This window comes from Podarcis tiliguerta, assembly GCF_965153285.1.
Source record: "Podarcis tiliguerta genome assembly, chromosome: 3".
Lineage (NCBI taxonomy): Eukaryota > Metazoa > Chordata > Lepidosauria > Squamata > Lacertidae > Podarcis > Podarcis tiliguerta.
In genome coordinates, this window is record NC_139536.1 from 63,505,285 (window position 1) to 63,530,367 (window position 25,083).

Consider the following 25,083-nt stretch of genomic DNA (forward strand, 5'->3'; position numbering starts at 1 on the left):
AAGTACTGGGTCCAGTGAAGGATACAGAGGGCTTCTGCCGCCCCATCCTATTTCATGGCTTTCCACATGCTAGGAAAACTAGACCCTCCGTCATGGCATATCAAGAGTGCTGTTCTCTACTGGTGGAGGCAGACAGACAGAGACCTATTGATATGTGATATTTTAGTGTATTTTTCATCTTTGTTGGAAGCCGCCCAGAGTGGCTGGGGAAACCCAGCCAGATGGGTGGGGTACAAATAAATAATAATAATAATAATAATTCCATGAAATGAGACATTAAGGTCACATCCCCAACATACATTTAAAGCAGGATTGTACTACTTTAAAAGTCATGAAGAGAATCCTGGGAATTGTAGTTTGTGAATGGTGCTGACCTCACAACGGTACAGATTCCATCACCCCTAACCGACTACAGTGCCCAGGATTCTCTTCAGGAACTGTTAAAGTGCCATCATAGAGCTTCAGATGTATGATGAAGATGAGCCATTGTCAGGCAATTCATTAAGGCCCAGATCTAAGAAAAGCAATGCACAAAAGAAATAGCAACCTCCAAAGGTGCTATGCATACAGTTCCCACGTCTGGATCTCTATATTCAGTACTTGGAATAAAATGTGCATCCTTCAAAAGATCATTGATATCATTAGGTTTTATAACACTGATTATTGGTGTCGGAGAGGTGTCTAACAATGATAGTTTAGGTCAAGGCCCCTGAGACCCCGACCAAATCTGTCATTTTATGAAAACTGACTGCTCCATGGGTCCCCTTCTGTGATGTCATGAAGCCAGATAAAAAGATGTATTTCCTCCAAGACTCCACTAAATTCATCCCTTTTTTTGCCATCCCCACTTTTGCATGTTGCCTTCAAAGTGTTGACTATGGATCAAAAAAGGTTAATCACCCACAGTTTAGGCCATTATTGGTTTTTCTATTTGATCTGTCTTATCTCTTCTTCTGCCTTCTCTTCTCTTTCCCTGTCCTATGGATCACTGCAAGGCTTCCCACTCACAGTGTAGCAGCCAAGTCACCCATCTCACTCACTGCCCCATCTCCCTCTTTCATGCACAAATGAGACAAAATAGGAAGCAATTCTCAGAAGGGGTGGCCTGGAGACTAAGAATGGGTCTGCAGCAGGCCACATCAAATTGGTCGTGGGGAAGCAGCTATTCTACTTACATTTTTGTTCCCTTCACTGTGTCTATGCTTTCACCCACACCATTTAAATAAGGGAGCCATTGGACGGGAGAGAGGCAGCAACCTCTTTGGGATTAAATTTTCATCAGTGCAACATTACTGTAATCTGTGTGTATGTGTGCCTTGCTCTAACAGTGCTTTTGGTGGCTATATTTATTATGGGGAAAGCAATTGGAGAATGACTGCTCACCAACTGTGATCCTCCTTATCTGTGTAAAGTTGGAGATCACTAAGACAAAAAGAATAGAGGCTATGGAACCAACAGTGCTTTTTGCATCGAACTGAATGCACATATACAACACTATAGCGAGGAAACTAACATCATACCCTGTTCAGTCTTTATTGTATTTTAGTACTCACCATCACTGACCATAATGTTTTACAGAATGCTCTACTTAGAATACCACAAAACCACATCAAAATAAAAGGAAGGCCCCAGAAACTATATTTTCTAATATAATTTCTCACTGTTCTATCTTGTACAAAGCCTATGTTTGCTTCAGTTACTATGAACACTGACCATAAAATGTAGTGGTATGTTCTTTATTTTTAAAAAAATCTGCAGAAATATTGTCCTCTGTGCAGTGTTGCTGTTTAGCAGGTGAACAACTGTTAGTCTCTATCAAGATATGACTTTATTTTCAAACACAGGTTAAAGCTTAATAGCATATGTTGAGGTTTATACTGTATTTTCATGTAAAGCACGAAGAGGCGGGGAAGCAAGAGATTCTCAAGAGAATTTTTCCATACATTCCATGCCACTACCATATCCTCCAACGTTCTCTGATGAAAATAGGGGTGTTCGAAGGAAAAGCGGGATATTCCAGGATCAAATCAGAAACTGGGATGACTTCAGTAAATATGGGACTGTCCCTGGAAAATAGAGACACTTGGAAGGTCTGCACGAGGTAATTTTAGACAATGTGCATTATTTCACTTTTGAAGCATACGAGTAACATTTCTCTCCCCCATTCTACATTCTTCTATGATTTAAAATGGGGGGAGCAGGCTTTAAAGCTTGTCAGATCTGCTCTGTTTTCTTTTACTAGAACCCTCAAGATCTGCCAACCAGATAACCAGGTGCAAAACAAGACATACAGTTAGAAACAAAGAGCACACTTTCTGAGCCCCAGAATTTGTTTTCAGTGTTAGAACTGAGCTATGCTCACCATCCTTTAACAGATGCAAAAACGGCTCTTGGCCTTCATTTCAGCAGCATAATATAGGTAACAAAACAAAGCCATTTTGCTATATCTGTTGTTAAACAATTAGGAGTCAGAAACCCTTGCCGATTTACTCTGCAAAGCACACAACTTCTAGTAGATCCCAACCTTCATTCTGCCCACCCATATTATACAACACAGGAATGAGATGGCCCATTAATTAATGAGATGGCCATTCCTGGCCCAGGAATGAGACTGTCCATTACTGTAGCCTGAGCGCCATTATAACTTTGTGGGAAAGAGAGAGGAGGAAGTAGGAGAAGCAACTATGAAAAGAGGCTTCTCAAATATAATTATTTGTTAGTTCCTTTCTGATCAGCAACTGAACAAGGTATTTAACAATAAAAAAGTAAATATGATTAACATAAATTTAAACTCCGCTATATCTTCTCTTCTAGAATATTTTAATAAATATTGACATTTAGCAGTCTAAGCACATAGCATGCTCATTGATTTTGTAGAGATTAGGATACATGTTTCAGTATCTCTTCACTGAAGAAAGATGCCTTTTAAAAATATCAATACAAAAAATTTCCAGGGGGCAAGTAAATTTAATTTTCTGCTGGGCTAATTGAACCAGTGGCAGGGAAGCAAAAAAAGTGTAATCTTTCCCTAGAGAAATGTAGAGCTGCCCAGAGCCATTTATTGAAATAATTCATATTACACATGCTGTGGACATGTAGACACAGCATTGGTAAAAATGGACTATATAAGATTATCTAATTCTTAAACTGGGCCTTAAACTTGGACATCATGTAATTTCACAAGAAAGAGGAAGTGGCTTGTCCACAAAACTGTATCTATCTATCTATCTATCTATCTATACATACATACATACATACATACATACATACATACTCACTAAGAAAATACAACAGCAATATGAAGGTTTCCTAGGTGCATACACAGGGACAAAGAGCCAAAAAGCAAAGGCACATTTAGGGGCAGGCGACTGGTTTAGTTGCACTGGATGCAGAGCCTTGGGAACAACGCAGGGGACTTCACAACTATTATTTAGAATGGAGCACGAGAGGCAGGGGGCACCAAATTTGAGACCCCAAGGTCTGTCATTGCAAACAGTCTGGATAAAAGTAATCCAGTTTTTTACTTTTCCAAAATCCAGAGTAAGGCACTATCTTTATTGGGCCAACCAAAAGGCCACAAAATACTGAAGAGGCTTCTGAACTCTTAATCAGGCTGGATGTCATTTTTTATATTATTATTTGTAAGCTGGAACAGAACTGAACTGAGGAGCTCAGTCAGCCTGCTTATATAGAGCTCTACTAGAATGCAACAGTAACCATTTTCTGTAACTAGCCAATCACTGAACGTCACTCTTGATCCTTCATTTGCATACAAACTATCCAATCACTGAACGTCACTCTTGATCCTTCATTTGCATACAAACTATCCAATCACTGAACGTCACTATTGATCCTTCATTTGCATAACTATCTACAGTATCCCCCTGCTGGCCCAGGGTGAGAACTTCAGTAGATAATAATAATAATAATAATAATAATAATAGTTGTTGTTGTTGTTGTTGTTGGTATACAAGAAGAGAAATAAATAAATAAAAATGTCTGTGCAACAACCAGTACCCAAAAAGCCCCCAAGCAAACCTCAGCTGCTTTCCACAATCAGATTCCAATTATTTAGGAAAAAAGTTTTCCTTTGGTTGTCTGTCAGGAAAGAAAAATCAGGACAGTTTCCTATCAAGACATAAAACTACTTCTGTTGCAATTATGAATACAGTGATACCTCGGGTTACATACGCTTCAAGTTACATACGCTTCAGATTATACACTCCACTAAGCCAGAAATAGTGCTTCACGTTAAGAACTTTGCTTCAGGATAAGAACAGCGCGGCAGCAGCAGGCCCCAGGAGGCCCCATTAGCTAAAGAGGTGCTTCAGGTTAAAAACAGTTTCAGGTTAAGTACAGACCCCCGTAACAAATTAAGTATTTAACCACCGTATTGCATAGATCCATACCCATGAAAAATACAAATGAGTATTAACAACATGTGGAATGCCTAATATCTTGTCAGGCTTGAACGTCAAAATAAGTGACAGAACGCTGATGGAGGTTTTAACCTTTTTTTTTGTTGTTTTCATGTAAAATGGTGTCATTTGCATCAAAATGCTTTTAGCATTTATGTAATATGGCCTGCTTTTCATTTGCTCTGCTCAGGGCAGCTTACAACAGTTTTAACAGAACAAAAATTAAACAATCAACAACAAAATTAAACAGCAGTAAGAAAAAAGTGGCAGGTATAGGAGGTAAAACTAATCTAAAAACACACACAGAGGAGCAGCCACAAAAGTCCTCTGGGGAGAGAGAGATAATTATAAATATTGTTCAGGCTGATGGTGTCCATTGCAGGCAAATAATCAGACTCCAGACTATTGGAATGAAGACCAATAGGTACAAGAATAAAATGTGTGCTTAATAAATTATAGAGCAAGGTTTATAATCCAGTTAGAATGAAGATTAAAATTGTTCTAGTTCCAACTGAGTTCAAAAGACATGAAATACAAATAATTAAGTGGGCTGCAGAGAATGTTTAAAAGTTCCTCTTTCAGGTTATTAAAAATATTTTTGCTTAGAAAAGAAAAACCAAGGCCATTTTGAAATTAATTAAATATCATATTATGTCATCTAATGTTTTCTCAAGGGTTGGAGTCATAAAAACAGGCCACACAGTTTATTGAATTAAATGTTTACTTCTCTATGTGCCAAATAGAATAAAATAAACGCCAGATGTTTCTTCTATTTATTGCTTAGCTCAGTAACTGTTTTGTGGGGGGAGGGGGTTGTAAAATATAATTGATCAGCAGAGTCTCAATCCTGCGGTGGCAAACTTTGCATGGTTTCAAGAACACATTGCTTTAAGAAAGGTGTTATCCCACAACAAAAGGTCACAAATCGCTGCAAAATGTCATAATACTGTCCTACATTCTGCTGATTCCTTATCTCACCTCGCCCACACCTCCCAGGTCCAAAATGACTCATGTTTTCTATGAGTCCTATAATGTTCTCCCTTGACCCCACTCTCCTATGCATCTCTTGGTTTCCATCTGCCCGCTCATCCATCTGAAACTGAGCAACCTGAACAAGCTTCTTGTATAAATTAGACTAGTCAAGACCTTTCTGGATCTGTAATATAGGCCCTATCTTGACAAAGGGAACACGCAGACAAGGAGCAGAAGGGGGTTAATTCACTTATACATTACTTAAGGGTGATGTTTAATACCAGCTAATTCTGAAGTTGAGAAGCAAGACAAACAAACAAAAAGGTGTTTCTTTTTCTAAAATAAAAAGCTTCTGAGGTGTCAACTTACTCTTTCCTGTAAAATGATGGCACTTACATCAAAGCTCTGTCACTGCATGCAAAGTTCAAACCCGCCAGATAAATGAGAAACAGCAGAAAGTGTCATAAACCCATCAGGGGAGAAATAAATCAAAAAAACAGCAGAAGTGATTTTTAAAGGATTTGCCTAGGATAGAAATAGCTTAAAGCTCTTGACATTTAAAGTTTTACTATTGCATGTGGAGAGATAAATCTATGCCCCTTGCTTCTTCTAAGGATTGGGTAGCTATTTGCAAAACCTGGATGTCCTGAACAAAAAGCAGTCAGCTAACAGATATGTACAGTACTAACCTTCGCAAAGGGAGTTCCCTCTGTGTATGTTTGTACGTAGGCAGCTGAAGGTCCAGGTGATATGGCTTGTTTCAACCCGATCCATTCACTCACTGGGAAGATGCCTTCGTGGAGGCTGCAGTCACATAAGCTCCACTGAGCACAAGGGAACGAATTCCTAGAAAAACAGGAAGGGACACAACTAGGAGTGGAGGAATGGCAAGGAACAAGCTGCAGAAGACACAGCAGCAGGTGTTGGCGTTGGGAAGTAAATGCAATATACAGCAGCTGGGATTCATGAAGCCCCTGAGCCATGCAGGTGTCAAGGTTTCTGAGATTTCCCTTTTTGTTTAAAGGGCCACTGTTCTTGAGCTGATGGGGAACAGGGATGTGGGGGGAGTCCAAGCTGCACTGCTACCACCCACTCTGGTTCTGGGGACTTGGAGGAGGACCCCTGCAGCTCTAGCATTGCAGCAGCGAATGTTTTATTAAGGGATAAAAGATGGGGCCCCTTTGCAGGATTTAAGAACATCACTGGAAACCCCTGTTAACTACAAAACCCCCAAATTTTGGAGTGAATCAGATAATGTTGGGTTTTGGAGTGATACCTATGATCCTCGAGCACCAATTACTGAGGGTTTTTGTTTGAGGAGGGGAGAGAGATGCTGCCAAACGACTGCAGAACCTTGGCACCAGTTTGGAGTTAATCAGACAATGTTGGGGGTTGGGTTGGTACCTGTGACTCCCAGTTTGAGTATCAGATGAGGGGCACTACAAAATGTGGGGTGGGAGCACACTGGATGTAAACAGGAGAATAAATCATCATCATGCAGCTGTAAACTGGATAGTAACTTTAGTATTTTACACTCTAGTTTTGAGGATTGAACTTTCTTCAGGGTGCTATATATAGGGTTGAATTCAATGGAATTTACTTCTGAGTAAACATGAAGAATTGCAGTATGAGTGCTTAAAAAATGATAATATATACCTTTACTTAAAAGTTCCCTGCGTTGCAAAAGTACATCTTCTCAAACTAAAAAGAGCATTAAATAAATGTATTTTAAAACCCATTGTTTTCACTTGTTTATATTTACCTCAATCATTCTGTCATAATGCAGTGATGACTGCACAACTTGTTGTTTCTGCTCATGTAGTATACAAACTTTCTAAAATTTACAGTGTTATCTTTCAGGTAAAGTAAAATATTACTGTGAGACTTAATGACAGGAAAATCTCATAAAAAGAAACCACCATAATATTTCTCTCTCCCACCCTGCACCCATTTAACATTTTAGAAGAATCAGAGGGAAAAGCTATTGAACTAACTGTTTGGTTGCTTTGATGTGATCACAGCAGTGGCTAATGTGGATTTGTTTTTTAAAAAGCAGGAAAGAGGTTGTAAAGGGATATAAAATGTAGTTCTTATTGAACAAAGTAGCAATCTCAAAAAGGTGGATTCAAAGGCATCTAAGTTCTTTAATTCCAGCCTTCAGGGGCATTGTTTGATCCTAGTAAATAGACTGCATTATTCCAGTTTCCTCTAAGAGGAGTATGCAACATCTTTCTTCAGTTGAAAGGAAGAATCAGTATTTCTGCTTAATTACCTTTATGTCTTTGATGGATTTCATGCTTTCTTTGTGAAGAAAAACACAGGAAATTTTGCATGATGACAATGAGGAATGCATTACATTTTATTCTCTGCATACACTATGAAATATGGTGCATAGCATAATCTACTCCAGCAATGTGCCTTTGATTCTTACATGCATTGCAGAGACCCTAACGTATTACTGGAAATGAGGGGTTACCTTAAAAGTCACTTGATCTCACTCCTTGTCAGCAATACCAGGGAAATGACTTGATTACAGGCGGCTCAAATTACTTTGTTCCTTGACTGAAATGAATAGCTTGATCCGGGACATTCTGTACCACACTTGAGAAGATGGGCTACATTTCCATAAGTAATGTCATTTGTATTTACTTACCACACATGTGGTAATGGGCAATGTGTCAGTTCTGCACTCAAGGCAGTTTAAAATGTAAAATAATGGCATATAGTCTAATAGACATTCCTGAATCGGCAGGATCACTGATGAGGCTCTGTAAACACATCTGCAGTATGTATGCATGCAGGGAATTTTTGCAGGTTATAAATAAACACATATATAGGGTGGAGTAACATGTGGGTGATAGAAACAAAAGAGAAAAACAGGTAAAGAGGAAAATAGGGGAATTCAGGCAGGTCCCAATTATTTCATAAATATACATAAGGTGGGGGTGGTGTCGAAACCTCTGATTTTGTGAGGCTGAAATACAAAATAGTAAGAGTCAACTCCTGATACAGCCTACCACTTTTGATCTGCCCCACCACCTCTGAAATATGGCCTCAATAGCAGGGACGCAGGTGGCGCTGTGGTCTAAACCACTAAGCCACGGGTGTCAAATACAAGGCCCGCGGGCCGAATCCAGCCCGCCAGACCTCTTCATGTGGCCCATGTAGCCGCCGCCATCCTTCACCTTTTATTCTCGCTTTTTTTTTTTATGACACAAGAAAGCCGCCTCTTTAGCGCATGCGCAGCAGCCTACAAGCCAGAGAACGCCTGCCCTCTGGCGGCGCCGGCCGTTCTACACAGGAAACCTCCACTTTACATGCATTCTACTTGCCATTATTCTGACTGTGTTTCTGCTTTCAGAGCTAGTTATTACTTACATTATTACAAAAAAAGTAATAATTGAATGCAGTGACAATAATTTATGATAATAAAGAGTGGACACATAGTCCTACAGATACAACCGGCCCTTTGAGGGTGACCAAACTGTTGATGTGGCCCCCAATGAATTTGAGTTTGACAGCCCTGCACTAAGCCATTAGTGTCCAAACTTTTTTCAAAGGGCCAACCAAAAGGCCGACCAAAGTTGTTGCACTTTTTTTAGGGTTGAAATTATTGAGCTTTTTTTTTTTAAGGTTGAAGTTGTTGAGGTTTTTTTAGGATTTTACCCTATAAACTGCCAAAGGGGCCGGATTAGGCCCCCAAAACGGACTTTGGACATGCCTACACTAAGCCTTTTGGGCTTGCCGATTAGAAGGTCAGTGGTTCAAATCCCCATGACGTGGCGAGCTCCCGTTTCTCTGTCCCAATTCCTGCCAATATAGCAGTATGAAAGCACCCCAGTGCAAATAGATAAATAGGTAAATGATGTTTCTGTATGCTCTGGCTTCTGTCACAGTGTTCCGTTGCACCAGAAGCAGTTTAGTCATGCTGGCCACATGACCCGGAAAGCTGTCTGTGGACAAACGCCGGCTCCCTCGGCCTGAAAGCGAGATGAGCACCACAACCCCATAGTCATCTTTGACTGGACTTAACCATCCAGGGCTCCTTTACCTTTTTACCTTTTTCTTTTTTTACCTATGGCCCCAATAAGGTTTTCCACAAGGGGAAGTGGCCATTTAGCCGAAAACTGTTCCCGCTCCATGGCATCGCCTTCCCCTCTTATGCCTGCTGATTATGATGGGAGAAAGGAGTTAATGGGGACAGAGTGTGAACCTTTGTCACCTTAAAAGCAAAGGCTTAGGAGTAAACCCTACACAAATCCTGAGTGGAGTCCTAAGGGTGGCATCTTGTTATGCCTCCTCCTGGCAACTCCTGCAGCCAAGCTGGTGTCAAACGTATTGCTCTGCTTTCCTTTGGACCACACCAGCGATGTCAGAAGGGGGTTCTTGTTGTGTGGGTAGCTCAGAACCACCATACACACTACCTAGGCTTGTGTCCCAGAGAGGTCACTTCAGTGCTTCTAACATGGTAGTTTGACTTGACCCCTAGTAGCATACTCCATTCTCTCTTGAGACCAACAGTAAGTACCATTGCCCTTGACCCAGATTAGCTTCCCTCAAGTTGGAAACTTCTGCTTGCCTTGAAGAAGCACTGTTTGCAAATCTCTTCACTTGTGGCAAAAGGTGTTATTTCGCTTCTACGTAAGTCATTGCCTTCTAAGTCATTACCATGCCAGGAACTGGTAATTCAGGATTTCCTGATCGACTTTTGGGTGATCTGAAGCAGATTGGGAAGGATTCCTTGACTCCCTGTTGTTTAACAATGGCAACTGGGAGCTCAGGTCTGGCACTCAAAACAAATTCCAGCACTCTTTTGCAACTGACTGCTTCTGGTGACTCTCAGGGTTCTAGGAAGAAACAAAATAAATCTTGAAAGACTGAACTCTGCCCACTCTTTACTTTTCTAGGCATGTGCAAGTACCCACTGAAACCATGTGCCTCTTGCCAGTCCTCTCCCTACTTTCCACTCTTGAAATAGCTCAGAGAGATCTAAGTGTGTCTGCAAAGAACATTCCAGACTTTTCCTTGCATTCTAGGGAAAGTAGGCAGGGAAAAGAACTTCTGGGCAGGCTCAGTCTAGGTTGTTCCTGTCTTTCTGCTGCAGGTAGCATAAAGGAAATTGGAATGTTGTGGACAGCAATGGCTGTGTTTCCTCTCACCCACCTGGAAGAGATAAAAATGGTCCATTTATATGAGTAGCTGCTAAATTGCTTTCTACCCACACATATGCCATGAGATGCATTGAGTATTACCTGCTACTAGCAATGGGTTGTTTTGACTCCTTACTTTTCACAGGCTTAAAGAAAAAAGGTTCATAACTCAAAACTCTGTACACTCTAGGATGTCAGGAAACAGTATGTGTTTCTCAAACTATTTTGTTGTGTTGGTTTTTTTATAAAAAAATAGGGAGCTGAGCGCTACCACAGCTGTTTAAACATGGCTAGCCCCACCCACCAGCCAGCCCTATTGGTTGGCTGGAAGGCTTGGCCACAGAAGCAGAAGCAATCAGGAGCAGGGAGCCAAATACGCCTCCCTGCCCCTGTGGGAGGCTGCTCTGGCTCACAACCCCTCCCCTCTGGGAGGAGGAGAGGCCTTCTCTGCTGGACCCTGTGTTTCTCACCTGCTTAGAGGCAGAATTGGGGCACCAGTCAACAGGGCCTGCCAGCAAGCAAGACAAGCAACTTCTGCTCCCTGGCCTGAGAAAGCAGAAAGGAAACAGCTGAGACATGATAAAGCTGTTGACCTGGAGACTTAACAACTCCTCACAACTTGGGAGGAGGGAAGGAACCTAAGAGGAGGGCAATTGGCTGGAGCCCTGACTGAGCATCAGGTGAAAAATTGATGCTTAACTGCACACCTGGCTGGGAAACTTTCTCAGAAGCCTGTCATATTGCATCTTCTGAGAATCAGCTTATTTAGATGCTGCAGATGATTAACAGGCAAGAATATTTATTCATTTCATTGATACCACTTGTCACAGAGCATACCATTCCAAAATGTTTGCCAGCAGGCAAAGTGGCATGGACAAGGATTGTCTGTGTTGAATGGCACATGGAATTGTGGAGCTAGAAGGGCCCCAAGGGTCATCTACCCAACCTCCTGCAATGCAGGAATCACAATTAAAGAATTCTAGACAGATGGCAATCCAACCCCTGCTTAAAAACCTCCAGTGAAGGAGAATGCACCAGCTTTGGAAGTAACCTGTTCATGACTGATCAGGCCTTGACAAATATTGTGAGATCATTCAGCATAGCAGAGTACAAGGCAACAGCAACAGAATAACAGGATGTACGGTAGCTTCTGAGATGCACGACAAAATGCCCTTTGAAGATGAGGAATGCTTATAACACACATCACAAGTGATAAAACCAGTGCTGCAGACAATGGCTTAGGGGGCGTTTCACTCACCCCCGCCTCCACCTGCCTACCACCATTTTTTACTTACTCCAATCAGCACTCATCTGTTTAGCAGCAGTTAGAGACTGATTCCCTATTGGAGGTTACTTTGTTGTTATGTGTGGAAGCATCTGTTTTTGCTTCACTTCTATCTTACTGGGTCAATAGTTCTTAAGCCATAAGGGAGGAACGCAGGTTCCTAGTCCTGCTTGCAGACTTTATTGGACATCTGCTTTGCCACTGTGAGAACACGATGGTGGACAAGATGGGCCTGTGTCTTGATCTAGCAGGGTTCTTCTTATGTTCTTATACCATAAAATTGAGGTTCAAAAAAACAGAAATCAAGCAAGCTTGAGGAAAACATGTAGCACTTTGGCTAAAAATATTTGGTTCCTACATCCACGATGAAGAAAGGAAATGGACCGGAAGCAGGTTGTGTGGATAAATAGTTCCAATTCTGAACTAGATACTAGCTACATTGAAGAAAATATGTCGGAGAAGCTTGCACTTTCTCTCCTCTGAGGTCCACCTCACACTTTCAGAACTAAGAAGATGGACTACTAGCAAGTTTCGAAATGTTGTTTATGTTCTAACTTACCTTGATATTCATGGGTACTTCTAGGTGCCCTATTTATTGCGCATTCATCCCAACTTGTTTGCCAGGATGATGTCGTGTTCAAGCAAATGTTAACCCACACTTTCCAGTACATTTTCCTGCCACTTTCCTTATCACAAAAAGTTAGATCTTTGCACATGGTAAAAAGAAGTATTATGGAACTACGGATTTAGTTGATTAGTTTTATCAGAACGTAAGTGATGGAACTTTCTGCTAATGTTCCATTTTTCTTGTCAAGGCTCTGTATGCTGACTTGATTGTTGCTTATTAGTAATTGATCTTTCTTATTGTTGTTTTACATTTGAAAATCAATAAAATACATTTAAAAAACAAAAGTAACATCTTTTGAAGTAGCAGGTTTGCTGCACAAGACCTCACAGTCTCCTATAATGGCACAACCTGAAATTGCTGGTATGTGATTTAATCCCACACAGAAGGGGAGATAGGCTGCAAGTGCCTTTGGTGTAAACCAAACTACCAGGAATCTAGGAGGGGAAGAGTAACAAAGAATGCTTGTAAAATGCCATGAACAATCCATAAAACATTTATGTTTATCTTTATGTTCTCCTTTAGGTTCAATTTATGAAAAGTGTGGGCATGAATGCTGCTTGTCAACTGGAGACGTGATTAAAGTTGTTGGATTAAAAGTTAAGAAAGTCCTGGCAAGCAACTGTGAAAGTGAAGATGATGCTAGCTTCTGCTCCACTACAGTTGAGCTACCTTTACATTTTCCAGGTACAGTTTGAATATTTTCTGGTTAGATAAGGAAACCAAAAAAGTAAATAAAAACAGAATTAGACACTTCTGTAGTACCTATTGCAGTATGTTTCATTTGCAATGTGCTTGAGGTTATAATGAAGGCACTTCAATTAGTGGTACTTTCTACTCAATCTTATATCAGAGATGGACAAAATGTGCACAATTATGTCTCTGAAGTAAAAGAAAAATACTAAAGCAAAACAAGTTTGTATAATAGATCATTTCATGACCTGTGCAGTTAAATGTCCCACATCATAAAATAAACAAGGCTTCTCTCAGTTTGAACCTCTTATTGATTAAAACTGATCCCCATGAATTAATCACCAAAGACTCTACTTGATTAACTCACATTGTTTCATTTAATGTTGTCCAAAATTATCCTTTACAAATAGGGGAAACCATGTGCTATTTGTTTCTTTTTTCATGTATGATGCATGAAGTGCTGCACACCAAAATAATAAAAATCACAAAATGTAAATGCAACAAAAACAAAATGTTACACCAATAACCCAACCATAACTGTACACAAATGGCAGATTACAAAAATAAATAAACTCCTTATAATTTCAACAGTATACTGATTGAACTACATGCTAAGCAAAATATGTTGGCATTAAAATCACCTACATCTTCTGCCTTTCTCTGCCTCTATGTAATGCCATAAAATACAGGTCATTATCACACTGCCATTTTTTCTTCTTGCTATGTGTGTGGTCCAGAGTAGCTTTTGTACCGTTTGTAACACAGAGAGAAAACAAGAAATGGGTGCTTTCAGTGTCAGCTTCTCTGCAACATGCAATTCCAGTTAGAGATGCTTCAAAAGAGATGTTATGGTGCAGCTGAGTCATAAGTTATAGTTTAATTGCACAGCTAAATTAAATCCCACTGCTATGTTCTCTAAACTTCCCTTTGAATCTTCCTCTAAGAGAAAACCACTCTACCCAAATGTACATATGTACTGAACATTTTCTTTCTGTTATAGCTTTAACAAAACAATCCCAATGGGTATGATTAACATGGAAATAAAGATGCCCTTTAGGTACTGCAGTTGCAGAAGCTGCTGTATCTAGTAATATTTCAGTGTTGCAATTAGAGCTGAACAACCAGGTAGGTCTACTGCCTAAGCACAGAATTCATGCTAGTAGTTTGGCTATCCATCATTTTCTTCTCCCCACTTTTTTTTTTTACTTCTGTATTAGATCTGAGTATTCAAATTAATATAGTGCCTGTTAAAAGGATAATTAATATGACTCGTAGACCTTAATCTGCCAGTATTGTTGCATGCTCCCGAAAGCTATGGGTTGTATTCTTCATATCACTAAGCAAATTGTTCCAACAGTACAAGGATTTCTATTTTTGCAATGGAACTTTATCCCCTTCTCCCCCCCCCCCCCGCTATGCACCCCTAAAATTTGTTCTATGGGTTCATCCAACCCTCTGGAGCAGGGCGTGTACAGGGGGGGAAGAGTCTTCTTATGATAACACAATTATTTTGTTGAATCCCAAAGCTGGTTCCTCTTTTCCTTCTAACAATCAGGAAATACTGGCTCAGCTCTCTTCTGAGCCATTGCTGCAATCAAAGTACCCATAACCCACCAAACACTTGTCACTCACCATTGCCTCCCATCAAAGTGCTTCCCTTTCCGCAGGCCATCAAACAAGGGAAGGGGGGAGGGAGGAGAAGGACTGACTACTTTAGCACCCAAGAAAACAACTGAAGATATATATATATATATAAAGTTAAACTCAGAAAGAGGCAGGAACAGTGCCAGATTTATGCATAAGCTAAACAAGCTATAGCTTAGAGCCCCACTCTCTTGGGGCCCCCAAAAAATGTAAAAGGAAAAAACCTGGATGTACATTTCCAAAATATAAGATAAAAAAACAAATAGAATAAAACCTACATGCAGCAACAGTGGCAAATGGCTTCAGATACCTATTAGGTCCATAAATGACCATATAGCATATATTCAACACAAAAAACAGCAACAATTGGTTGTTGACAAAGGACAGCTGGACATATAAAGGGCCCCATTACCTTCAGTGGCTTAGGGCCTCATCCGGCCCTGGGGATGAAAGATTACCAGTATATACTTACACATACGTACATAGATAACCAGGTTTTTTCACTGCTAGATACAGTTTTAAAAACACACATGAAAATGTGCTACAATCCACTTTTTCCCCCTTGGCACAAATTATTCACACACAGAGAAGTAGACACACATACACAAATGACATATATATTTCTATACAAATAAAAGGAGAAATAATACAGATGGCTCTTTGAAAGGTAGTTATCATTTTTAAAATGTCATTTCCCTGGTTTTATACAAACATCCTGAGTTCAGATGATACCTATGATTATGTTAGTAATTTGAACTGCAAACATTTTACAAGGTTATTATTTTATGAATTTGTTTTCATCCCCAACCAATGCCCCCATTCTTGGGTACCAAGGAAATAATAACTACTAATGTTAAGTATTGGATACTTTTTTAATGTTTGCATCATTTCAAGGCACCTTTCTTGAATAAAAATGTTCCTTTGAAGGTCTTTGCAGGATAGTGGCTGATAAAACACCATATGTTAGCGTTGAAGAAATTGTGAAAAAAGTTTTGATTGGCTCAACACAACTGCAACATCCCTGCTTCTATTGTTCTAAGGATATAAAAGTAGAAAACCTGACCATCAAAAGGGGTGAGAAGATCATATTCAACTCTGTGGAAGTCAGTAATGGGATATTGACTGTACACTGTAGATTAATGAGGGATGGCCAACTCCATGCCTTTGTATTGCCAATTTCACAAGAAGGTGATTTCTATGAATGGGAAGATGATCAGACTTATACCCTGAAAGAGATTGCCAAATGGAAAATCCCAAAGAGCAGAAGTCGGAGAGTGACATTTACTCATATCTGCAAAGCTAGGAACTCTACCAACTTGCTTCCTCTGGATTTTGATGGCTGCATTGTTCTGACACCAATATATGAAGTACAAGCAGTGATGAAATGTAAGTTAATTACTGTCTTTGTCAACTATCTCGGCCTGATTAACAACATACTCAAAAGTGAAACTGAAAGATTTACAGATCAGTTTCAGATGTTGTTTGCAGTTCCCTCAAAATATCCTGAGAACTGTAGAGTACTGGAAATTGGAGCTCTGGAAATTGGAGGTTTGTAGGGGATAAACCACTGCTCCCAGGAAATGTGCTTTAAAGCTATGGTGTGTATACAGCTTCTGAATTTACCATATCAGAATTTACTGTGTGTTTGCAGCTGTTTGCATTCTCATTTAATTTGCATGGACCATTCAACGTTACCTTCAAAGAGCATCAGTCTTGATGCTTCTGCCCTGTAAATACCTGATATTGGGATAGTCCAACAACTTGGGGGAAATTAGGCTGCAAATTCTTCACTCAAGGTCTCAGACAATTTGTTTTGGTGTTTTTAGGTGGGTGGATCAATCATTACTTCCTGCTACTTCCCTTAAAGTGCTTTTGTTTCTTTTCTGGCTATGCTCTTAACTATTTCTGGTGTTCTCCTGAATGGAAGAGCATAACCCTCAGATTTGCACAAAACCAGAAAACTGCACAAGTAAACCACATTATAAAATTCTGCAATATTGCAGACCAATCTGAAAAGTTTGTATTGAGAATTTACAATTGCTTTCATTTATTTTCCAGCCATGTTCTTAACTATTTCAGGTGTGCTCCTGAATGGAGGAGCTTAGCCTTATATATATATTTTGATTCCTTGGTTTTGCACAAAACCGGAAAACTGCAAATGTGTGTGCTGAGAATGAAAAACTAGATGTCAGGAAGAAGAGTTCTAACCTAGTCTTCCTCCTGAAAGACCTAAAACAATTTGAATAAATGACAGTTATATGGCTTACTTTGATCCATTGTTCATTGGGGGGGGGAGGGGAAGGAGTTGTGTGAATATCCCTCCCACCTTCTTTTTCTTAACCCAATGGGGACAAGTCCTTTTTGAACATGTAACAAAGGTCTATTTTTATTTTAAAAAATTAAACGTCTGAAGTAGATATAAGTAGGGTCTTAAAAAAAAATTCTCAGGAGTTCTATGGATCTTTTAAAGTGATTTTCTTATGCTCTCAGAAAAGATTCTCTCATTCTTCTTGGTGCTCATTCTTTTATAGTTCCCTCTGTGTAGCTTTTCCCCACCCTCCTTTGCCCTTTTCTGTGTTTAACCTTGAGCTTTGGTGCTAAGAGTTTTCTTTTAGATATTTTCTTATAGACAAATTCATGGAGCCTGTCAATGGCTACCTTCACTGTAAGATGCATTGTGCCTCTGGATAACAATTGCTGGGAGTCACAGGTAGATAGAGTGATACTGTGCTCATATCCGGCTTGCAAGTTCCCTGCAAGTATCTGGTCAGTATCCTGTGAGAACAGGATGCTAGAACAGATGGGCCACTACCCTGGTCCAGAAGGCTGTTCTTATGTATTGGTGGGGATCATAAGAGCCACAGTTCTCAAAATAATATGGAAACATAGAGGGTGGATGTGGAGTTGTAAATAAAGGTGCACAAGGAAGAAAAGGGAGAACCTATGATGTAGAGAAAATATATAGGAAAACCTGTTCCTGTATCATTCCTGAAAGGTGCTGTCATGTAGGCTGAATAACTGCTCTGTGCCTCACTTGCTTCCTTGAAGGCACCAAGTTCAGGTGACGTTGAACATGTGGCTATTGAAGGACATCCTGACATCATTCTATCAGGCATTTCTCCATTCCATGCTGCAGGCTTCACTGTCCTGGTCCACATATAATACTAAGTAAATTCCTGCATTCATGCAATGCAGGGTGACCCTTGGGGGTACCTTCCAACTCTATGATTCTATGAAACATATGGACTACTAGAGAGGAGGCCATGAGCTCTTTGCTGCTCCCCACTCCTCAGTCATTCTGCTGCTGTGCTCTGATAAGCCAAGCCAAGCCAAGTTTTGGCTTAGCATATTACCTAAACCTGGGCTCATGGTTTTGCTTCCTCCAGACTAGGGGTGGATAAATCTCCATTTTGGGTTCTCTCATTATTTTTTTTGATTTTTCCAGTCTTAAGTTCAGTTCTCCATATTACCATATCTGTTTGCAATTTTCTTATTTTCTTTTAAGTTCCCATAAAAATGCATTGGCATTTTAGTGTGAATTTATCATAATATGCACATTTTGTATACACAGTATCACATTTTGCAAAGCAATTTCCCCAATATAATGCATTTCCCCATGCTATTTTTACTAATACATGTATATTTTTACACCTTAACTGCCTGGTGAACTATGCTCCGAAATTCAGAGAAGTAAGAATTTTGAAGGATGATTGTGTTTCAGTTCATGTTGTTTCAGAAAGTGCAAATAAAATGTGAATTGAATTGAACTTCTCCCCCATCCTTACTCCAGACAAACCATGAGTTGTAACCAATGTTAAACCATGCTAGAGCCCTACCATTAGACAGAGTGAGGTAGTGGCCTCAGATGGCAGATGTTGGAGGGCTGAAAGTGGCAATGAAGTGTTGGAGGACAGAGCTGTGAGTGCCACATGGCCTTGCATTCCCAGAGCTAGGCTGTTCAGGTCCTGCTTGCTGGAATCCCCAAGTCATCTGGTTGGCCACTGTGAGAACAGGATACTGGACTAGATGGGCCATTGACCTGATCCATCAGGCTTTTCTTATGTTCTTACTGCTGCTCTCAGATGTGGTGGAAAACACTGTTCCATCCCATGTGTTGAAGTAAGATCCAGCTGTCTGTCTGGTTGGCTTTTAAATGTAGAATGTGGTGGTGGGGATGCCTCAGGCAACAAAAGGTCTCTGACTTGCATTCATCCTGATGTAGAACAGCTCCCATAAATTGTGTCTTTCCGAGTCAGGAAATCAGGCAGAGGAACCAAGACATTAACAGAACAGCAATATTCAGTTTGCCTACAACACAGTCTAGGCCATGGTGACTGAAAGACGTCAACAGGAAAGAGGCACACACACACATCCAGAGAGTTTCAGGAGGGGAAGGAAGTGGGTTTTTGAAAGACACTGGTTTGCTTCACAGAGCCCAAAGGTTTATAAATATGCAATTCTGGTTTTAGATCAAGGTTTTTATTCAGCTTTTCACCAAAGTTGAGAAGCAGGGCCTAGGCCTTAAATTTAAGTTTCAGCTATTTGTCAGATACAATAATATTGTTTCACAGCCCTGTGTCCTAACATACGCTTCGCTAGCTTTCCTATTTCCAATAATATCCATGTGTTTCACTGTGCATTCAACATAGAAATCGCAGAGAATATTTTCTAAACAACTTCTACAATGTGCTGTTTAGAAGCAACTCACTTTCATGTGATAGCGATTTGCTTTCTGAACTGTGAAAAATGGATTCCCACATTTTCTTTGAAATACTATATATACGCATGAGATGGCTGTATCAGACATGGCACACATTTTGTAAATAAAACAGCTGCTGTTAAGAGGGACTAATCAATTTTTAGCTGCTATCCAGAGCAGCAATGCTACTTCTTCACATCAACCCAAGTGCAAAGCTTACAGAAAATGTGGATTTGCAATAACCATGCCAGTCTTGTAAGCCTCAGCAATGTTGCTTAGAGTGGGCTCACTCACTCAAACATCAGAGCTGAGAGAAGGGCTCCTCCAATTTCTCACCTGACACAGAATCTCCTCTCTCTGGCTTTTCTAATGGCTCATTACCTTCCCTTTGTCTTTGGTAAATGGCTGATCTCCCAGGTGATTTCCTGAATACAGGAAGCTGGTTTGGACTACTGTATTTTAATATTTTGTTGAAAGCTGACCAGAGTGGCTGGGGAAACCCAGCCAGATGGGCGGGGTATAAATAATAAATTATTATTATTGTTCTAACACCTATCAGACCCAGTGGCTCTTGCCCCCCAAACCCATGACCCTGGCTGCTGGAGCCTGCTTAAGGACTGCCTCCAGTATTGGGACTGGTCCCCACCCCACAAGACCATCTTGAGCAGTTTATCTCACCCAATTCAGCAGAAGCCTGCTTCTCTTTAGGCTGCTCCTCTGGTGCCTTTCCCACCAGCGCTGGCTGCTGCTCCACATGCACACATGCTCTCAGCTTTTCCTGCATGTTCTCACACACCTCCAGTTTTTCCTGTTGCAAGCCTTTTTCTGGCACCTCCACAGGTGCTGATTCAGCAGGCACCAAACTTCAATTCCTCCTTCTCTTCATCTCCCATAGGAGAGGGGCAAAATCAATCAGAAGCTACTGACTGCATCCCTTTGTAGTCTAAGCCCCTGAGCTGCCAGTCCACACTCTGAATCGCTTTGGCCACCCAGTGCCAGATTATCAAATAGGCAGAGTAGGCACCAGCCTTTTTAGGGCCCCAAGACAGCAGATCAAAATAATATTGATTTGATCTTGAAAGAAAATTACAATCAAGCTTTCTAGTGTTAACCCACTAGAACACATGCACGAGCCCCCCAACCGAGATTTCGACTGCCTAGGGTTTAATCTGCCACAGGGTTTAATGTGGCACTGTACCCACCCCTTCCATATGGGTGCATAGGAGTCAACTCCTAGGTGACAAGGTCCCTTCTGCCCCCCTAAAATACTTGAGGCCCCCCTACGTTGATGGGCACTCAAATGGGGGGTGTCATGTGATTGATTATGCAGGGGGGTACCTGCCCCCCCAATATTTAATGCAAGTTGGCACCTCTGTATTTGTGCCTCAAGGCCAGGCTCCTGGGTCATTCTTAACCCCTTGTAGCATCTCATCAGGCATGGCTCTCACCTCTCATGGAGTCACATTTTTCTCTCCAAATTTAAGGAGGCCTGTCATGTACTCTGCTTGCAATTGCTTCTTTTCATTGAACCACTGGTTCTACTACTCCATTTGTCACTCGATCTGCTGGAGCATCAACTTGGAACTGCTCCAGGAATGTTGCTGTTTCTCCCTCCATTTTGACTCAAGCACACCTTGCTCTTGAGCCCTTCCTCCAAGAAGCACACATCTTACTCCTGAAACCAATGTTGCAAAATGATAGCATTCTCATAAGTTGTGAGCTGAAAGCATTAAAGGGATTATACAGTTAATACACTGAGAGCCTCCTGAAACTACTAACGCATATGTAGAAGAAATTTGTATTTTTACATAGTAGACCTTTGCACAACAATATCAGTTAACCCAATTTTTTTTCTCTTTTCAGTTCAAAAAGAGACTGTTTACTTCCTTTCAGATTTAGATGTTGAAGTCAAAGACGTCACTGACTGTTACAATATTCACAGTTTCCTTCAGCCGTTGTCCATGGAAGATATTTTGGAAAGGACGTGCAATGAATTTCCTATCGTTGTTGCGGTAATTGAAGGCTCTGTCAGAAATAAGCAATCGTATAGTATTTTGTGTCCTGGTAGAGAAATAGTCATTTACAAAAAGTGCCAGGCAACACGAATCTTAGCATCTGAGATCAAAGGCGATTCCTATAAAAGGCACTTTTTAATTCCTACCAGCTATAAAGGGAAGTTCAAAAGAAGACCACGGGAGTTTCCAACTGCCTATGACCTAGAAATAGCAAGGAGTGTGAAGGAGAAGCTTCATGTTGTAGCTACCAAAGCTTTTGAGTCCCCTTATGAAGGGCTGTCTTCTGTTTCTATTGGAAACCAATTTTTAATTCCAGAGTGTCAACTAAGTGAAGTTGTTGATCCGGGGAAGAAGAAAGTAGAGAATGCTTTGGCCTGTGAACAAATTCTATCACCAAACGAAACCCACAAGAGTATACTTCTTCCAATGTGCATGGAAGGGGGCTTTGTTGAACTTGTCCATGATAAGAAACAGTATGAACTTCTGGAGCTTTGCAAATATTTCCGTCTTCCATTTAAAGTCAAAATCTCCTTAAGGGATCTTTCCATCCAAGAGGATATTTTGGCTGGTATACCATGTCTGCAGCTTGAAGAAAAAATAACAGATTCGTACTTGTTAATCAGCACTTTCAGCAACCCCACAGAAATCTGGGAAGCTCCTGTGCATCGTTTAAATATGTCTTTCCAGTTGCTGAGCAAACATGCAGAAGATATTGTGTGTTTCCCAACAAAGTCTATTGTGGAAGAGATTACGGAAGAACAATATTACATGATGAGAAAATATGGAAATCAGGCCACAAACCCACCTCCCAGACCTCCTAAAACCCATAAAGTTGAAGAGTCCAAGGCATATTTTCTCACTGTACCGACCCAAAGTGCTTGCAGTACACCAGGACGTAGAAAGGTAAGAAGAATGTTGTGTTTTTTACACATCCATAGCTAGATATTGGGCATAAAACAGTAACCCAGTTCCAATAATAATAATAATAATAAATTTTATTATTTATACCCCATCCATCTGGCTGGATTTCCCCATCTACCCTGGGTGACTTACAGTATTACGTGGAACATCCAGCAGAAGGCTATACCCCTTCATTCCTTGTTCCCTCTAGCCCAGCCTTACTCTCACAATCTGTAGGTAACCATTAGTTTTGACACAGAAAGAGGCTGATATTTTTGGACTGTTCACTTTTATGTCTAAAGTTCTATTTATTTCCATGGCTAATATTTAAGGCTAATCTGCACTTCAGAAAAAATGAGGAGGAAGGCTAGGACATAACTCTTGATTTGATGTGCTAGATTCCCAAAGACAGCATTAAATATAACACCAAATGCATCATTGGGAGCCAGTGGTTCAGTGGTGTCCACAAGCAAGCTATTAGATTTCTAAGAAACCTGACATAGTTGTTAATGATACATTTAGTGTCACGTCCAGTTTGACCCTTAGTACACAGAGTTTCTGACATCATCATCACTATCACCACCACCACCTTTAAAAATGGAAAGTCCCAATATAACTGTATCACACAATTATTTTGAATAGGTAGATTCAGGCCCAATATTCACAAAAGTAAGAATAAAATATAGCTTTGTGCCATTGTAAATGGTGGGTGAGTAGCTTAACAGGGTTAATTTGCAGAAATGTGAATGGAGTACTTCCATTTTACTTGTGTACAATGAAGAACAATAATCAAAACATTAATCTTTTATATTCAAATGAAGCTTGTCTTGACCCCATGGTATGATTTGCATGTGGTCTTTCAACAAATAAATCAGAACCGTAGCAGGAGTGCAATGTTTTCCTTGAGTGTAAATGAAGCAATTAAAGTTTGCTTTGACACAACAAAAGAGTTCACTGACAGTGACATTATTCTGAAATTCAACATGTTTACCAGCAGTGAAGCTGAGTGCTCCATAAATCCCCTCCTTACATATCTATTTGCTTTAGTATCTGTATATTCGGGGGGGGGGCTGCTTTCAAAAACCAGGCATCAATTTCATTAATATTTAAGTTTGTTTACATCCTCTCTCTAAAGCAAGAAATACAGTACATACTTCAGTGTTCATAGGCAACCTTCTATATTACAATTAAAAAACGGAACACATTGTTTCATCTCATTTTCAATGCCTATGAAGAAAATCTCCAAAACAGTCATTTATCCAATTCTCTTCTGTGCCACGAGTCAGTCGCTACCCAGTGTCAATATAAACTCTTAATCCAGATGCTAGGAGCATACTCAACCCATGTCAGGAACAATCAAAACTTGGACTAGAAGTATCCTAGCCCATGCTTGAATGCTATTTGTGATGAAACACTTGAGGTCATAGAGGAGCAAAATTATATTTCTAGGGTTCAGGGTGAACCCCCTAAAATAAACCTGCAAATCAACAGCCCATAGGTTCTTCTGACATCTCCTTGTTTTAAATAGGTCTGGGTTGTCTGCTCAATAGTCAGATTCTAGCCTTCCCTGTGTCATTTCCTAAACTTGCTGCAATCCTATGCTTGATTCCTTCTTTCCTTGGTTGCCTTCTGCCTGCCTGTATTCAGGGTAGGCAGCTAAAGATGTGGCTGCATAGGGAACTTACAGATGAGCTGAGATTTAAGAACGGCATGTATAAGAAAGGGGAAATCACAAAGGAAGAGAAGCCAAGAGTAGCCAACAGGTGCAGGGAGAAGCTCAGGTGGGCCACAGCTTAGAATCAGTTCAGGCTTGCAAGAGAGGTTAAAAATAATAATAAAGGCTTCTTCAGCTATGTTCAAAGCAAGAGGAAAACAACTAAGTAGTAGGTCCTCTGCACAGAGAAGAAAGAGAAATGCTTTTGGGTGACAGAGAGAAGGTGGAACTGTTCAACTCCTACTTTGCCCCTGCTTCACCCAAAAGGAAAACAGTGTCCATCCTGGTGATACCTGAATAAATGATGCAAAGAGGGAGCTGCAGTCCCAAATAGGAATAGAGGTGGTAAAGGAACACCTAGCTACTTTAAGGAATTCAAATCTCCAGGACCTGATGAGCTGCACCCAAGGGTACTAGAGGAGCTTGCAGATGTAATCTCAGAGCCTCTGTCTATAATCTTTGCAAATTCTTGGAGAACAAGTGAAGTCCAGCAGACTGGAAGTGGCAAATGCAGTCCCCATCTTCCAAAAGGGAAAAGAAGGTGACCCAGGTAATTAACAACCAGTCACCTTGACATAAATACCAGGAAATGTCCTAGAACATGGAGATATAGGTGGCAGTAGGGTTGATGATATGCAAACACACCAGCAGAACCAATCTGGTGCTCCCGCTGGTGTGTTTACACCACAGTGACCTTGCCATCTCCTCCTCCCTCCCCCTCTACCTCCCTTTAAGCAACAGTGATGCAACCAACCAGGGGTCAGGTGAGTGACAGCCTCTACCATTCCACCACCTACTGGTTTTTACTACTAATTTATTTGGAAAATGTATTCCCAGTTTCAATGAACATGAACCTAAAAGATAAAGCCATTCCTTATCACCATGTAGTTATATGATATTTTCACATCTATCCACTGTCCCTGAAAACTCTTGTATCCTTTCATCATCACCCTTTCCACCTTATAAGA

At 40.6% G+C, this 25,083-nt stretch overlaps 1 protein-coding gene and 1 long non-coding RNA gene across 2 annotated transcripts in view; one reads left to right on the top strand and one right to left on the bottom strand.

Annotated features, from left to right (window-relative positions):
- Positions 1-25,083, top strand: part of THEMIS (thymocyte selection associated) — a 64,024-nt gene that overhangs the window by 1,224 nt on the left and 37,717 nt on the right. The window contains exons 2-4 of the mRNA XM_083434977.1: positions 12,976-13,137; positions 15,715-16,173; positions 21,350-22,404. Coding sequence (XP_083291103.1) covers positions 12,976-13,137; positions 15,715-16,173; positions 21,350-22,404 — 1,676 coding nt within the window. The remainder of the gene's footprint in view (positions 1-12,975; positions 13,138-15,714; positions 16,174-21,349; positions 22,405-25,083) is intronic.
- LOC310675059 overlaps positions 10,196-25,083 on the bottom strand; it is a 38,672-nt gene continuing 23,784 nt past the window's right edge. Inside the window, exons 3-4 of the long non-coding RNA XR_014509906.1 lie at positions 11,011-11,077; positions 10,196-10,237 (exon numbers count right to left, since the gene is read on the bottom strand). This is a non-coding gene — a long non-coding RNA (uncharacterized lncRNA). The remainder of the gene's footprint in view (positions 10,238-11,010; positions 11,078-25,083) is intronic.